Source organism: Corvus cornix, chromosome Z (assembly GCF_000738735.6).
Source record: "Corvus cornix cornix isolate S_Up_H32 chromosome Z, ASM73873v5, whole genome shotgun sequence".
Taxonomy (NCBI): Eukaryota; Metazoa; Chordata; class Aves; order Passeriformes; family Corvidae; genus Corvus; species Corvus cornix.
Genome location: NC_046357.1, coordinates 13,009,887 through 13,025,176, shown reverse-complemented (window position 1 = coordinate 13,025,176; position 15,290 = coordinate 13,009,887). Strand labels below are relative to the sequence as shown.

Below are 15,290 nucleotides of genomic sequence, written 5' to 3'. Positions count from 1 at the left end.
AAAAAAGTCCAGTGGAACAGCCTTGCTGGAATAAGTGAGGGAGAAATAAATGCCTGACATGAATGAATTATTTTTTTCTGATTTCTAAGTAAAAACACTGCACTTCTGTTTAAAGGGATTATCTACCTGATATTGAGTAGAAAAAAAACGAAAACAAACACCTGATTTTGGAGTGGAATTGGATTGTTCACAGGAGTTGTCAGTGGAGTTGGAGAAGGCAGTGCTCAGCAAAGGCTGTATAATATTGTTTAGGACCCATGGAATAAGATTTGGAGAGGCACTGATACTGTGTTACCCAAGTTCCTCTAAAGTACCTGCACAATACTCCCCCCAAAGCTGACGTACTTTATTGGGTCAAGGAATTTTTCAAGTATTGAAATTGGAATGAAAGTAAAATGATAAATGTACAGTTATTGCTGTCCACAACATCTGGTTTTTTATTGGAAAATGAAGGAAGCAATGACCTTACACATTAAAAAGTGATTATGTAAGAAAGAAAGAACATCTTACTCCATCTTCCAGAGTCTGCACCTTTACAAAATGATGAGTGGGTGTGCCATGCACTCCCAGACGCATCAGGAGGAAAAGAGAAGTGTATTTTGGAGATGGTTATGACTGGATTTCTTATCCCCATGATAAAAATAATCACTGTAATTAGAAACATCTCAAATGTCTGCAGACTTTTAGTAGTGCTCTAATTACAGTGTATCCTTGTAGGCAGGGTAAACAGTTTTAACTCTGAAACTTCTTCCCCAACTGTTTCTCTCACTTTCTAAAAATTACCGATTTTGATACAACTTTCCCAGATAAAAGAAGAACATATGCCTGCCTCTCCATCTGATAACCAGTTAATTCATTCAGGGTATTTTGATAATGGCAATATAGGTGTGCAATTAATACAAATCACCACTGTAGAACTGAACTGTACATTTACAAAAGAGATTAGACCATGTCCTTTGTTGAACACTGCATCTGTCAGAACACTCTTATGATACTGAACAAGCATGTAATCATCACACTGATTTTATTTTCCAGGGTAGATTAGTGCCCAGTCTGGGTTGCAAGTATCAGGGATTGTGTGTGCCTCTCATGCAAGGAAACAAATTAAGTCTATTTTGCAGCGGCTCTTTCCATGTGTCTCTGTAAAGCAGTATGAAATACTTCCACAGCAAAGTCGACATCTCTTTTAGTAATGCACATAGGAGGCTTAATTCTGAATGTCTGAGGAGAGAGAACAAAGAGAAAAATAAATGCTCAAGTCATATGGAAAGAATATGGTTTAAAGCAGCATATCTGGGTCAGCACTCCCCTTCCGCCCCAAAAAAGTATGGAAAAAAGGAGAACAGCAGTGCAGGCACTGAGGCTTATGATAAATGCACTCTGAAGTGGAGCAATTTTGAACTTGACTGCACTGAATTACATCTGACTCACGACCCCCTCTTGATAACCTAACTGCCACCACAAAAGACCTAAGTAGAGTAGGTCATGTCTGCAGCTCTGTTACTGCAGACAGAGACAGAGGAAAATCTCAGATGGATTTGTACGAAGAAAGAACAGACAGATGTATTTTCCTTTCTTGCAGCTCTACTACAGGGAAAAGTAGTATCTGCTGAGAATGGCAGGCTCTTGCATTGTGTCAGCTGATTTGCTGTTTCATTATAAGCTGTTTTTAAAGGCTTTTAAGGGAATGCATTATGAATGAATCACTAAATACTATCGTGTAGTTAGGGTGCTATAGCTGGAAAGCATGTTGATCAGGAAGGGATGTATATACAGCTACACTTGTCAAGAACATGGGCTCTTAAATCTGAATGTTTGATCTATGTTTACAAGAGTATTTATCTTCCATAAGAATCTTAAATTTCAGATTTTTTTCTATTATCACATCACAGGGCTTAATACAGCAAGAGTGGAATAGTGGTCTTTCCCACCCACAGCCCCCGCTGAAGCAAATACTCACAGATAAACGGCCTTCTCATCAGGCAGAATGAGATTTTACTGCACTGAGCTGCAGCTTGTTACCTGCCTCCTGGTCTGTGATTTGGGGAAGAACCGATGAGGTGACAGACGCACCGCAGTGTCTGATTTATTTTAGCTGCCCTCCATCCATCTCACACAGAAGCTGCCTCCTCTGTGTCAGAGGGCTTCACTCACCTGGCCAGCCCTGAGGCAATTCTCTGCCATTACCTGAGTGCTGTAGGGAGCTGGTGCAGTGTTCTGGTGTACATCCTCAGCTGGTGTGGGCTGATGGCCTTCACATCCAATTTTCTCTTTTGTGCTGAACTTGCTGTCAACATCTTTTCTTTTTTTTTTTAATTACCATAGAATTAGAACATTACCAGCTCCCCAAACTCAAAGAACTACTAGTTTTGTTCTGATGTATCAGGTGATAACCTAAACTGTGCAAAGACTTGGTCCTGAGTATTGCTGAGTTCTTCTAATTTACAGAGACTGTAGTACCCTGCTTTTCTAGGGGAAGTTGTCCCTCTGAAGGAAAACTCCAAGCTTTGAGCTTTTTCAGAATACTTGAAAAGAATCAAATAGTTCTTTGAAAAAAATAAGCAACATTAAACAGAGATAGTTCCTAAGAGTATACATTTTCTAAGTTCCTAAGAGTATACATTTTCTAGTTTATTTACTAAGCTGAATTAATTTAACTTGAGGGAAATGGGGATAGAAAATAAGGATAGAAAATAAGCTTTAATTATAACCAGAGGTTCAGTACCTGACTGTAGAGCCCTCCTCTGCCGATCAGAACCCCCATGTCTTTACAGTCCTCCCAGATCTGATTGATTTCTTCAGCTGGAAGAGGGCGTCGACTGTCCTAAGGAAAGGAAATATTAAACTTCACTTAGATATTCAAAATTAATTCTGTGACAAAGATGTATATATCAGTCTCTCCAATAAATCCCACCTCTAGTTGAAAATGTTAGCTGCATAACTTATCTGCTCTCATGAGTCTGTGCAGTTAAGGTGCGTGTCACTGTTTACTCAAAGCTTGTGAAACAGGTGAATGATGGAATGTTCGGGCTCATTTTTAGCCAGAACCATGTTTTCCCACTTCACTGTCTGCTTTTTAGCAGGAAATACTTCTATTATTTCAACTGAAATAAAATGTGATGAAACTTTCAATGGCACTGTAAATTGAAAGGATTGAAAAAGTCACTAACCTTATCTGTCACCATTTCTACTCCAATCATAAGTCCCTTGCCACGGACATCTCCAACAATCTCAAATTTATCCCGTAGTTTAGCCAACTCCAGCAGCATGTATGTTCCCACATCCTCACTGTTTTTTTGTAGACCGTCTTCTTCAATAGCCTGGTTAAAATGAAGTACCATGACAGTGTTGCAGGAAAAGCTTTCAATACATTCTGTTAATCCCCATTGAATTTGACACTGTATTTATCTCACTTCCTTACTATGTTCCTTCACTACCTCAGTGGTCACATTCTCCTTCTCTTAAAATCCTCTTAATGACATCAGAATACAATCATACGTAATACTTTAATGTTTCTGTGGCACTTTTCACATTTTACTTATTACTTATATTTAATCCAGTAATTCCTGCTCACATGTACTTGTAACTGGAAAATACCTGACCAGAAGGACTATTTTCAAAATCTTACCAAAATATTTTAATTCTTTCTTAGTATCATGAGAATAATATTATTAGACAAGGCTTATCTATGTGTACTAGGAAAGGAACAACTAGAGTGCTTTAATTATATTTATCAACAACATGTTTTTAATAGCAATCTTTTCTTTGTTCATTACTCTGTCCTCCTTAATCAAAGTTTTTATTTGCAGGCACATACTGGCAACTACACACAAACCATTAGATGACTTAACATCTGCATTTAGAAAAATCACGTTTAAAAATTAATTACAGAAGATAAAGTTGTTTCTACTTTTTTTTTTTCTTTCAACTCCATTTTATTCTTCCTGAATCTAACAGTCTCCTTGGAATTATTTCAGAGCCAGGCTCCAAGTTACTTTAGAGTTGAAAAACCCCAAAACATGGCTTCTTTATACAATCATCCATCTTATTAGTAGCTTAAACCCTCCAAACCACTCAGGAAAGTAACATGAATAGAAACACTGTCTGCTGTAATGAAGCGAGCTTCAGGAATTAATAGTCTGTACGTAATCAATTAAAGACAATTAAATAGTGACCTACTACCCACTGATTTTCTGGGGATAGACTGATTTTCTACTGGATAATAAGTGAAATATATTGCAAATTTTTCTATTTTCTTTTTCATGAGGGATTTTTTTCCCAAAAGGAATTTTGACCTTAGGTATTTTAACTGTCTGGTCATTAAGGTTTTTTTAAGCATAAGGCAAAAGCTGTTGAGTTAAAATTTTTTTCTAAGCATGTGTGCCAGAAAATAGGTTTGCTTTAGCTGTGGATTTGTGCAGCGCTATGAAAGAATTAGCTAATTCTTTTGAGAAAGTACTCTCCTACAATTTTATTAACAAAGTAAATAACCTAAGGGAGATAAAGATGATTCTGAAATCATAAGTAGAGGGCTCCTGCTCTTTCTAGAGATTTGAAAATTTTTGCAATTAAACTAATCAGGATTGTTTCCTGTGCATAGGGTACATTGGCCATGCATGTATACATGCGTATGTTTATGCACTTTATTTAATTATTTTTTAAATTGTCCACATAGACATTTATACATGCATTTTTCATCTTTTGATACAAAAAACTTGTGGTATAGATAAATTTATGTTATGTTCTCCCTACATCAAGAACTGCAGCTCCAACTACGCAGGCCAAAGGGTTTCCTCCAAACGTATTAAAGTGAAGGTTTTGAGCCAAGGAATTTGCAATCTCTAAAAGAAAAAGAACAACACTGGTTACTCCATCATTTCATAGAATCACAGAATCATAGAAGCACAGAATGGTTTGGGTTGGAATGGACCTTAAAGATAATCCAGTTCCAACCCTCCTGCCATGAGAAGGCACACCTCCCACCAGACCAGGTTGTTCAAAGCCCCATCCAGCCTGGCCTTGGACACTTCCAGGGATGGGGCATCCACAGCTTCTCTGGGCAACCTGTGCCAATGTCTTACCACCCTCACAGGGAAGAATTTTTTCCTAATGTCTAATCTAAACCTAATCTCTTTCAGTTTAAAGCCATTCTCCTTGTCCTGTTACTCCATGCTCTAGTAAGAAGTCCTTCTCCATTTTTCTTACACTGGAAGGCCACAATAGGTCACCCCAAAGCCTTCTCTTCTCCAGTCTGAACAATCCCAATTCTCTCAGCCTTTCCTCATAGCAGAGGTACTCCACCCTTCTGATCATCTTGGTGGCCTCGTCTGCCTTGTTTGGCAACTGTACTTAATTGCTTTAACATTTGTTACTGTAACAACAATTATATTTGCTGTGGTTCGGCTCTGATTCTACTGGAGAAAACACAGCAAGATTTCCTGAAAGCAGTCTGTGCAAAATATGAATATTTACAAAAACTATAGTGTCTAGCAGATGCCAAAACACAGCTTTTTTTAAAAGGTGTGCTTCTAACATACGCTGTTACCTGACAGCTACAGATCTTCCTCACTAGATTAAACCAGCCATTTGTAGGAATCAAGCAGCTGGGTAACATCCTGCCCTATTTACTCACAGTATGTTTATCAGTAAAACAGTGACTTCAGTGAGGATTTCCAGGCTCTTTTACCCGTCCTACTAACTCACAAGTTCATTCCTGCTTCACTTCTGCAACTAACCCTATTTAAATACAGCTTGGTACTGATATAGCACAACACGTGGTGAAATGAGTGATATAATGAGGATCCAATTCATCTGTCAAAAGATAGATTGAAATAAAGTTTATAAGTAACACTCAGCTTTTTAACCCAGATTTCTCAGTAAATAATTATTTTGTATTATAGTTTGGAATTACTCTGTTTTACATCATAGCGGAACAGAACATTTATACCTTTTGTTGTAACAACAGATGCCATTGGGAAGCCATTACCAATTCCTTTTGCCAAAGTAACGATGTCAGGGACTACACCATGTGTTTGAAATCCCCAGAAATGGCTACCTGTCCGTCCAAATCCTGTCTGTACCTTTCAAAGGCAAAATTCAGAGAAATAACCATCACTTTCTCACACTTTATGATATAGTTTCTTTTCTTGTCTTTCTATTGTTACTGATTTGCATTAAAGAGCAACTACCTCTGAAGTCAACTTGTATTAGGATCCTTATTCAAATGGCTCTGCACAAAATGCTATTTATTGTAATTGGGTTTTTCTTTCATGTGATAACATGTCATCGTGTCTTAGGCCTGGTGAGATCCACAAATAAGATGCAGCTTCCATTTCAAAGTGGAGAGGAAATGTAAAGGCATTTGAAGCATTTGATACTATTTTAATATTGTTTTAGCTAAGAAAATTCAATTTCTTAAACTTATTTGCAGATGTACAGCAATCAACTCTTCTATATTTTACTTATGTCAACAATACTCATAAAAGGAAGGGTTATTTTGACAAATTTCCACCACAAGTATCATTTGTTGCATATTTGTGCAAATTTACTGCTCCCAGAAGGTAAGGATTGAAGTTTGCTACAAATACTACCTCTGCCCAAAATGAGAATAAAGGCAGTAAAAACTGGGAGGCTCCTATGCTTGGAAAAATGCAGTTTAACACCTTGTTAAAATTAAGCTATGAATTGCATAGCATTTCACTTAGATTATTTCCAGGCTTCACTTGGATTCTTTTATGGTAACTTTCAGAGGTACCCCACTCTAGAATTCTTAGGTAAAAAGATCTGACTCACTTCATCTGAAATGCAAAGGCCCCCTCTTTCCCGTATCAGCTGATACGCTTCCTTTAAGAAATTTCTTGGGTACTGAACAGCTCCATTAACACCCTGCCAAGAGAGAAACACAATGTCTTCAAGGAACAAACAAGGAAACAGGAGTTCTACTTGGGGAAAAAACTTAGCAGCCCTCAGGTAACAGCAAGACTGCTATTTTAAGCTTCTGGCTCCAGCAATGAAGCTGCTTCAAAAAGCTCCTGCTCAGGTCACTCATTCCCATTCCACACTGCTGCCTGCTGTTCCTTTAGTTGTACTGGCATGAATGTTTATGAGGCCATGATCACTGTAAGACCAAGTCAATTAACAATAAAGTGCCAAAACAAGGACCTTGAAAATCTACACACAGTGAAACCCAGAAACTCTGTTTCCTGGTGGAGTTGACCAGAGAATTCACATTCCTTCTTTGGTTTATTTGTTTAGAACATTGCCTCCTCAACGTCTTTTCACCTTGTCAGTTTGCATTTGGATTGGAAATTCAATTCTACCCTGCAGCTGGACCAGAACAGCTTTTTAGACTCAAGTACATAACTGCTTAGAAAACAGCAAAACCAGAGAACCGCTCCAGTTTTCCTTGTTGTCACGGTTCTCGCATATTTTTTTGCCTGGGATAAATTCTCCATTTTTCCTGTTGAAGAACCACATATCCAGCAATTGTGAACATAGGGTGGAACATTAGGAGAAAGAATCCTGTGGCCACCAGTTGCTAGACAGCTGTTAAAAGTACAGTGGACAACATGACTAAAAGAGGGGGAAGGGGGTTGAGTTAAAAGTTTACAGAAATAGTAATGAAAATTGGAAGGAGATAATAGAAACCAAAGTATAGCATCCATCATACTCACTATTTAAATGCAGAAAAAATGTGTATGTTTAATCATGATTCTGTGTTTAATTTCATGAGAAAAATTCTAGCTCCATTGAAGTCAGTGATAAAAGCTGAAATTTTAGGGCAGTGTATCCAATCTTTCAAACATTTAATGTGTTTAAAGCATTAAAAAAATCATAGTAAAAACCACCAAAAGTCTATGTTCAGGTTCTGGCTAAAGAATATCAGATTTGAGTAATCACACTATTTGTGCTATCACAACTGAGAAACAGCAAACTACCTACTTGAATTGGTTCAGCAATAAATCCAGCTACTGTCTTGGGCACGGAGGTATTCAGAGTATCTTTGAATTGTTCAATGTACTGGTCTTTTGCATGACATGCACCTGTTTACAGAGGAAACAGTTTGAAGGGACTTAATATGACACAAAACTAGCTTCAAAACATGAAATTACATATCAAAGCAACAAGTGTTATGTGACTGCATGGTAAATATTCACCTCTCAAATGAACAGGAGAAGGCTAAACATTAAAGGAGAGAGTCTCTTCTCTTAAACGACATGTACTCTGTGGTTAGTGCAGGTAGGAAGATTCTGGATAATACAGCTGCATAACAGTCTGTTCTTAAATAAAGAACAGAGCAATTAGTATGGCCAATGCTCCCATTCACTAGGGAAGGCAAAGCTAAAACCAAAACACTCTGTTATGTGTATATGTGAATTAAAATACTGAAAAGTGCTTGTTGAAACAGTAGAAAAACTGATTGGAATTGTTAGATGCAGAGCAGTAGAGGAGATTTCACACTGTGTTGTGTATGGAAGACTTCTTCCTATTGCTGGCTGCAGGTTGTCCTTACTATTTGCCTTATTCCAGTATAAAAGCTGGAAAGCTGCCTAAACTTCAGAAACAGCAGAAAACACCATCAACACTTCTGTTCTTGCAGATGTGCTGAAGTGAGTTCCACAGCTTCCAGAGTTGATCATGACAAATACTGGAAACAAAGACTGAGATTTCAAGAGGAAATCTGAGAATGTGGTGTCATCTGTCCCAAATTTTTCCCGTTGGGATGTGGGATCGTGAGATTCTCTGCAATATTTTCTTTGGTTGCCCTTGCAAAACCTAACCAGACATCTGCTTGTCTGGAGGAGGTAATTAGAACCTATTTTCACAGCCCTCAATATTTTGTAATCTGAAAGCCAAATTTTTGTTATGGACCAACCTTCAGTACAGCTGCATTTTCGAACAGTTTGCACTGGAGAATCTCTACAATGGCTGCCTCCCCATGGACCACGAAAAACATCTGGTAACATTGTCTGTCAAATATAAGAGAAATAGCTACAGATTTGATGACACCTTTCTAAGAGATCTTTTGATCTAATGACTAATGGCAAAACAAAAAAACCCATCTCTTAGAGTCAAGAGGCAAATACAGTTCAAGGAACTTTTCTGAAGAACACTTGGGAATAACACCAAATTTCCCCCTCACAAATTGGTGGAACAAAGACAGTTTTGGGACTGACAAGTTTAGACTATTCCAGCAATAGTCACTTAACTGATTTTTTGTCTTCTCTTGTTCTTTAACTTAGTCAGCATATTGGCTAGGAAAGAGTAATGCCAGCATTTTAAGAGTTGCTGGTAGCATTTCAGTACTCTTAAGTATGAAAAAATCTGCAAAATAGAGGGAGGCAGGCAGATCTAATAGAGACAGCTGCGGCTTTCTAATCTGTGCTGCTGCCGGAATACTACACGACTTCCGGCCACTCATTGAGACAGGCTGGGAAGTGGCTGTAAATGAGCCTTCCTATGGTTAATACTGGGGCCAAGCTGTCACCTGTAATTATTGGGTCACCAATGCCAGCTTCTAGACAGAAGGTTACTCCCATCTGCTCTAGGGCCGGGACATGACATATTGCCATTTAACCTCAGTGGATTTCCCTAACAGATATGTCTCCTGTCTTGCTGAAATAGGGTTCCTATTCATTACAGTGAATGATCTGCTCTAGACCATCTGAAAGCAGCTTTGCACAGATCTGCCAAACCAAACTTGAAGAAAGGAGTTATTTTGCTCCTTACACAGACTCCCATGCAAGCATCAAGCATGACTAAAGAACTGCAAATCACGACCACTCGCATTATGGCTGTCTCACCTCAAAATTTTAACTAAGGAATTGAACTATACATAGAAGAAAAGGGGATTCTGGCTCTTGTTGAACTTAGGCAGCAGAAACAGCTACACTGCAGTTTTGATTAGTGACCATAAAGCACTTGAGGCCAGAAAACATAGCAATTGCTGAAATATTCAAATAAGCTGTTAGTTACCCAGAATATTAATAAAAAATTAAAAACAAAAATCTCACAGCTGTACAGCCAAAGCCATTGGCAACACCATGCTTGTAAGGAGTCAGAGATGTCAAACCCAACGTGTAAGGGCTGCCTCCGTGGTATCCTCCTCTGTTCAAACAAACAAAGCAGATCAACATCACTCATTTCCAAGAAGTGTCTGGAGCAATATCAGTTCTGAGAAGGCAGGCTTCTGAGCTACGAATTGTTGGGAAAAATGTGCATTGTTGTACTGAAACTAAGAAGTTTCCCACTACCATTTTTTTGCTCTGCCCTTTGACTCTGACTGCAATTTCAAATATTAAAATTGTGAAGAAATGTTTGCAAGGAGATGAGTACAATGACTGGAACCAACAGCAATTCAGACAGCGCCTTGTGAAGATCTGCTGTAGCACCTGATCCCTACAGAGAAAACATTTCTGTCCTTTGAATCTTGGAAAAAGCTGCTGTCTTTAACAGATGCTGTCAATCATTAAACTAAATGGTGGTTTGCTGTCAGTTTTATACACAAATCAAAACTGGTTAGTGAGAAACACAAGCAAGGTAGGTACCCAATGTTCTGTTGAACACAGTAACAGAAAAATACAGCTCTTCATTAACACAGCCTTTTATTCTAATATCTGAGGCTCCCTGGGCTGAGCAGTAAAGTGAACTGTGGTGCATTGGTGCCCACCTCGATCCCTGGAATTAAGCCAGAAGCGCTGTTTGTGTACCTGTGCAGTGAGCTGTGGTTCAGGGCTCTGACAGAAAAACAAAGCAAAGCAAACAAAACAAAAACCAGCTCCCAGCCACAGCAGTTCCCTGCAGAGGTTCACTGCACCACTGTTCCAGAGGTACCTTTGCACCCCTCACAAAGGGGCACTGCAGAAGGGAAACAAAGGAAGAATGTAGCAGTTACTTGATCTTGCTCTGGCCATGAACAAAAGTCTACGAAAGCACACTCTGAATATAGATATCAGACCATTTTCTAGGTAACACAAGCAAAAATTGCAGGTTGCATTTTTATTGCAAACTAATCCTAGCATACTGCATCAAAACTTCAGCTCCTGGTTGTCAAATAAAGTAATTTTATACCATTCTCCTCTGCAGACCTGGGGTGAAAGAGTTCTCTGTCTTTCCTTGGTTTAGGCATGTAGAGAGTGATCACACACGCAGAGGAGTTTTATAAAGCTCTGTTGGCATTACCTGAGAGAGATGATGTCAAAGTTACGGGTGTGCAGCCTTGCCATGAACATAGCTAAATCATTGGCTTCTGACCCGCTGTTGGTGAGATAAACCACCTGGGGGAGAACACTTGGCATCAATACGGCACAAAAACATCACTTTCTTCAGCATCAGACCATGTCCCTTAATAACATAATAAGCTATAACCTAGCACTGCCACAGGGTGACCTCACCACAGTAAAATTAGTGTTGGCCTTACACTATGAATGAGAACAAAGATTCAACTGATGTGCTCTGGGAGAGTACAGAAAAATCTCAAAGGGTTTCAGTTTACAGGTTTTCCTAAGATGGAATTCTGATTGAAATAAATTGAAGTGTTGGGTCAAACCTAAGCATTCCACATTTTAATTTTTTTTTTTACTCTCATTCCATCTTAAGGATTGCAGCAGATTTGTACTCTTCTGCTAGACCAATTTCATTTTATCACCAATTTATTTTACCTGAAAACAAAAATTATTTTTCTTACTGTTTTGCTGCATATGAAACATGACAATTATGTGGTTTATTTAATTAAATGTCAGTAAAGCTCACTACACAAAATACTGTCGAACACTTCTCACTGTGAATTTTCATGAGATCAAGAAAATTAAAGCTGGATATATACAAGAATGGTAAACATCTACTTATTTCTCTCAGTAATTTTTAACCTGGCAATGCCTCTTCACAGTGACAAGTGGGGGGAGAAAACAAACAGAATAGGAATTGGGGATATTGTGCTTGTCTACAGCTAGGTCTAAAGAAAAGGCCCTGAGGGCCCTCATGCTCTTTAACTGACAGTCTGTATTCCCCATACAGATTTTCTCTCTAGAGATATCATGGCTCTCAATTATTTAACAAATACTTCTTATGAACAGACACCCTCTTCACCAGCCCCAGCTCCAGCCAGAAGCAATTTACCTTCAGTGGATCTGGAAAAAGAGAAGTTAGCTTTTCAGCATACTCGTGGATTGCTGGGTACATGTAGATATTGGTGGTATGCCACAGGCGAGCCAGCTGCTTCTGGGTAGCTATAGTTACCTTCCTGTGTGTAGCAAAGGAGAGACAAAGGGATTGAATTCCACACTCATACATGCACATACCTCTGTGCTATTGATTCTGCAAATGCAGATGCTGCACCGTGTGCCAGATGGACCGAATTAATGAATTCCTCAAAATGCAGCAGAAATTGAACCTACTGTGATACATGAAAATTCAGTGAATTATATTCTGGTTTTAGGCCCACAGTGCTGCAGATTAATGAAGAGCAAAACAAACACGGGTGTCTCTTCCTGTATTTTATACCATAAATCAGAAAGCAACACACTTACGGGTGACAGTGTCCAACACTGACAGTGACAATCCCAGCAAAGAGATCAAGGTATCTTCGTCCTTCATAATCAAACAACCACTGCATGTGTCCCTGGTGCAGCAGCAATGGCTTCTTGTAATACGTTCTCAGTGAAGGAGCAATATTTTGTTCACGGATCTTCTGCATATGTTCATACGGATAGGACTGAGCGGAATAAAACAGTCAGTATCCTTCTGTGCCTTCCAAAGATCCAGACTCATGGAGTTGTAGTGGAGCACACAGACTACACAGCTGCCTGCAGGACTGAGATGGTAACAAATTCTGGCACATAGAAGGCTGTTCTACAAACCTCTGAAATTCAGCTTTTTGAAATAAGGCTGCTGTTCTGCACATACCTCTTTCTAAAATGTTTTCAAATTAACAACGTAGAAATTACAGATTTGTCACACAGGTACATCTACAATTTATATCCTGGTTGTAGCAGTTGGGTTGTGCCCAAAGAAGCAAATATTGTGATCTTATTTATTAGATGAGCCTATCACTCAAACCCAGTAATGCAGTTTTATTTAAAGTCAGTGTAGTATCCATGACTTACTTCATATTTTTCAGGTACAAAATCACAAGGAGGCATTTTTGCTTGTGTGAAGACAGAACTTTTCCATTTCTGCTGCCTAAAGGCAACTACAAAAGAGTAAGAGAATTATCACTTAGCAAAGTATACATCTACAAGATTTGTTCAATAAGCTTGTTCAGAGAACACACAACCTACAGCCACAGAAAGTTTTGGAGGGATTGTTTTTTTGGTCTGAGAAGTTTTCTTTGGGGAAAAATAAGTAACAGGCAGAATATATGTAATTTTTAAAAAAAGACGTTTATGTCTCATCCATTAAAAGTCAAGTTTTCAGTGTCACATGGACTTCTATTTTGACAGAAGAAGAATTTTTTTTAAAAAATAAAAACTGTTTCTAATACAAGTTCTTCTCTGGGAGCAGTGGGTGAATGCTCTACAGTCAGGAGCCCAGGGTGACTGCAGCACAGGCAGTGCTCCCAGGAGTGGGGCAGAGGCCCAACAGACCTGAACGAGGTGGGCGAAGCAGGGTTCACTGAGAATGCCCCGCACAAACAGAGCTGAGTCAGGTCCAGAGGCCATCCAGGGCACCCAGGCCCGAGCAGTAGCGGACGGGGCCAGAGACAGGGCTGGACACAAGGTTACAGTGGAAGTCCAAGGTCCATCCAGGAGACAGAGCCAGGGCTGGACTAGGGCAAGGCTCATGGCTTAGCTGAGGCAGGGACTGAAGGTTCAGGATAGAGATGAACCAGAGCTCCTGGGCAGGGGGTACAGCCCTGGGGGAGGCTTCTCAAGGGACACAAACTCTGCTTAGGGCCCTGACAACTCCATCGTTGCTTCAAAATCCTGGGAACAGCACACCATCCTGCCTTTCATTTAACTGCAGATGCAATTCAGTAGGTATCAGAAAGAGATACCTGATTGCCCAGAGAGGCTGTGGAGTCTCCCTCACTGGAGACATTCAAGATCCATCTGCACACATTTCTGTGCCGTGTGCTCTGGGATGGCCCTGCTTGAGCAGGGAGGTTGGACCGGATGACCCACTGTGGGCTCCTCCTACTTGACACATTCTGTGACTCCGTGATTCTGCTAAGAGTTATTTGAAAACACTCTCTTTCTGTACCTACAACACTGTCTGCTGAGAGTTACACATTTGTTTATAAAAGTCGAGGGTTTTAACCAATTTCTAAAACACATGTGAAATGCAAATGACTGAAGAACAAAGTTTCCTGGAATTAATTACATACAATGTCACTTCCCTTACAACCACTTACAGCACTAATGAATCAAGAATCTACAAGATTCCAGTCTCAAAAAACTAGTTGAAAACCCATCAGTTAGGGAAGTTCTGCCCCTGGAACTCTTTCCAAGGGATTTGCAGCTACACCGAAATGGCTTCTACCCCGCACTGCTCCGCGTACAGGCACGGCGCTGCCATCCATCCCAAATCTGCACGGAGTGGGTGCAGGGACCCCTGCGGGCCTCGGCCAGCCCAGCTCCGGCACACCCGCCGTACCGCGCCCCCCGCGCCGCTCCCCGCCGCTCCCTCACCTCTGCCGAGCCTCCGCAGCCGCCTCGCCATGTCCGCCCGTCCCGGGAAGCGGCACCGCCCCGACACGTGCGCTGCGAGCCGGCCGGACACACCGTGCTGTCCCCGGTGTCATCTCGTGCTGTGCCCCTGCTCTCATCCCGGGCTGTCCCTGCTCTCATCCCGTGCTGTGCCCCTGCTCTCATCCCGGGCTGTTCCGGTGTCATCCCGTGCTGTGCCCCTGCTCTCATCCCGGGCTGTTCCCGGTGTCATCCTGTGCTGTACCCCTGCTCTCATCCCGTGCTGTGCCCCTGGTGTCATCCTGTGCTGTCCCCCTGGTGTCATCCCGTGCTGTACCCCTGCTCTCATCCCGTGCTGTACCCCTGCTCTCATCCCGGGCTGTTCCCGGTGTCATCCCGTGCTGTGCCTCTGGTGTCATCCTGTGCTGTGCCCCTGGTGTCATCGCATGCTGTCCCCTTAATGTCACCCTGCGCTGTCCCATCCCGAGTCTTCTGACACGGTTTGACTGGAAGCCCTTCAGAGGGCCCTCAACAGGCTGGAGAGATGGGCAGAGAAGAACTGTCTGAAATTCTACAGGGGCAAGTGCAGGGTCCTGCACCTGGGGAAGAACAACCCTGGGTACCAGCACAGGCTGGGGGCCAGCCTGCTGGAAAGCAGCTCTGTGG

General features: G+C 40.9%; 1 protein-coding gene across 1 annotated transcript; it reads right to left on the bottom strand.

The window, feature by feature from the left end:
* Positions 1-413: 413 nt before the first annotated feature.
* On the bottom strand, positions 414-14,729 carry AGXT2 (alanine--glyoxylate aminotransferase 2). The gene is made up of 14 exons (XM_019283392.3): positions 14,628-14,729; positions 13,104-13,189; positions 12,528-12,712; positions 12,118-12,241; positions 11,182-11,276; positions 10,014-10,107; positions 8,876-8,969; positions 7,942-8,042; positions 6,793-6,885; positions 5,948-6,080; positions 4,753-4,841; positions 3,171-3,320; positions 2,726-2,824; positions 414-1,221 (listed from the first exon to the last, which is right to left on the bottom strand). Exons 1-14 carry the CDS (start codon positions 14,656-14,658, stop codon positions 1,111-1,113), a joined length of 1,485 nt encoding a protein of 494 aa, XP_019138937.2. The 5' UTR covers positions 14,659-14,729; the 3' UTR covers positions 414-1,110.
* Positions 14,730-15,290: the final 561 nt, after the last annotated feature.

Excerpts from the sequence above, each read along its gene's own strand:
- AGXT2 (XM_019283392.3), bottom strand. The coding sequence starts at position 14,658 with ATGGCGAGGCGGCTGCGGAGGCTCGGCAGAG. Across the intron at positions 12,713-13,103 it reads TTGTACCTGAAAAATATGAA|TCCTATCCGTATGAACATAT; the intron begins GTAAGTCATGGA and ends TATTCCGCTCAG. Across the intron at positions 10,108-11,181 it reads TTTGACATCATCTCTCTCAG|AGGAGGATACCACGGAGGCA; the intron begins GTAATGCCAACA and ends TTGTTTGAACAG.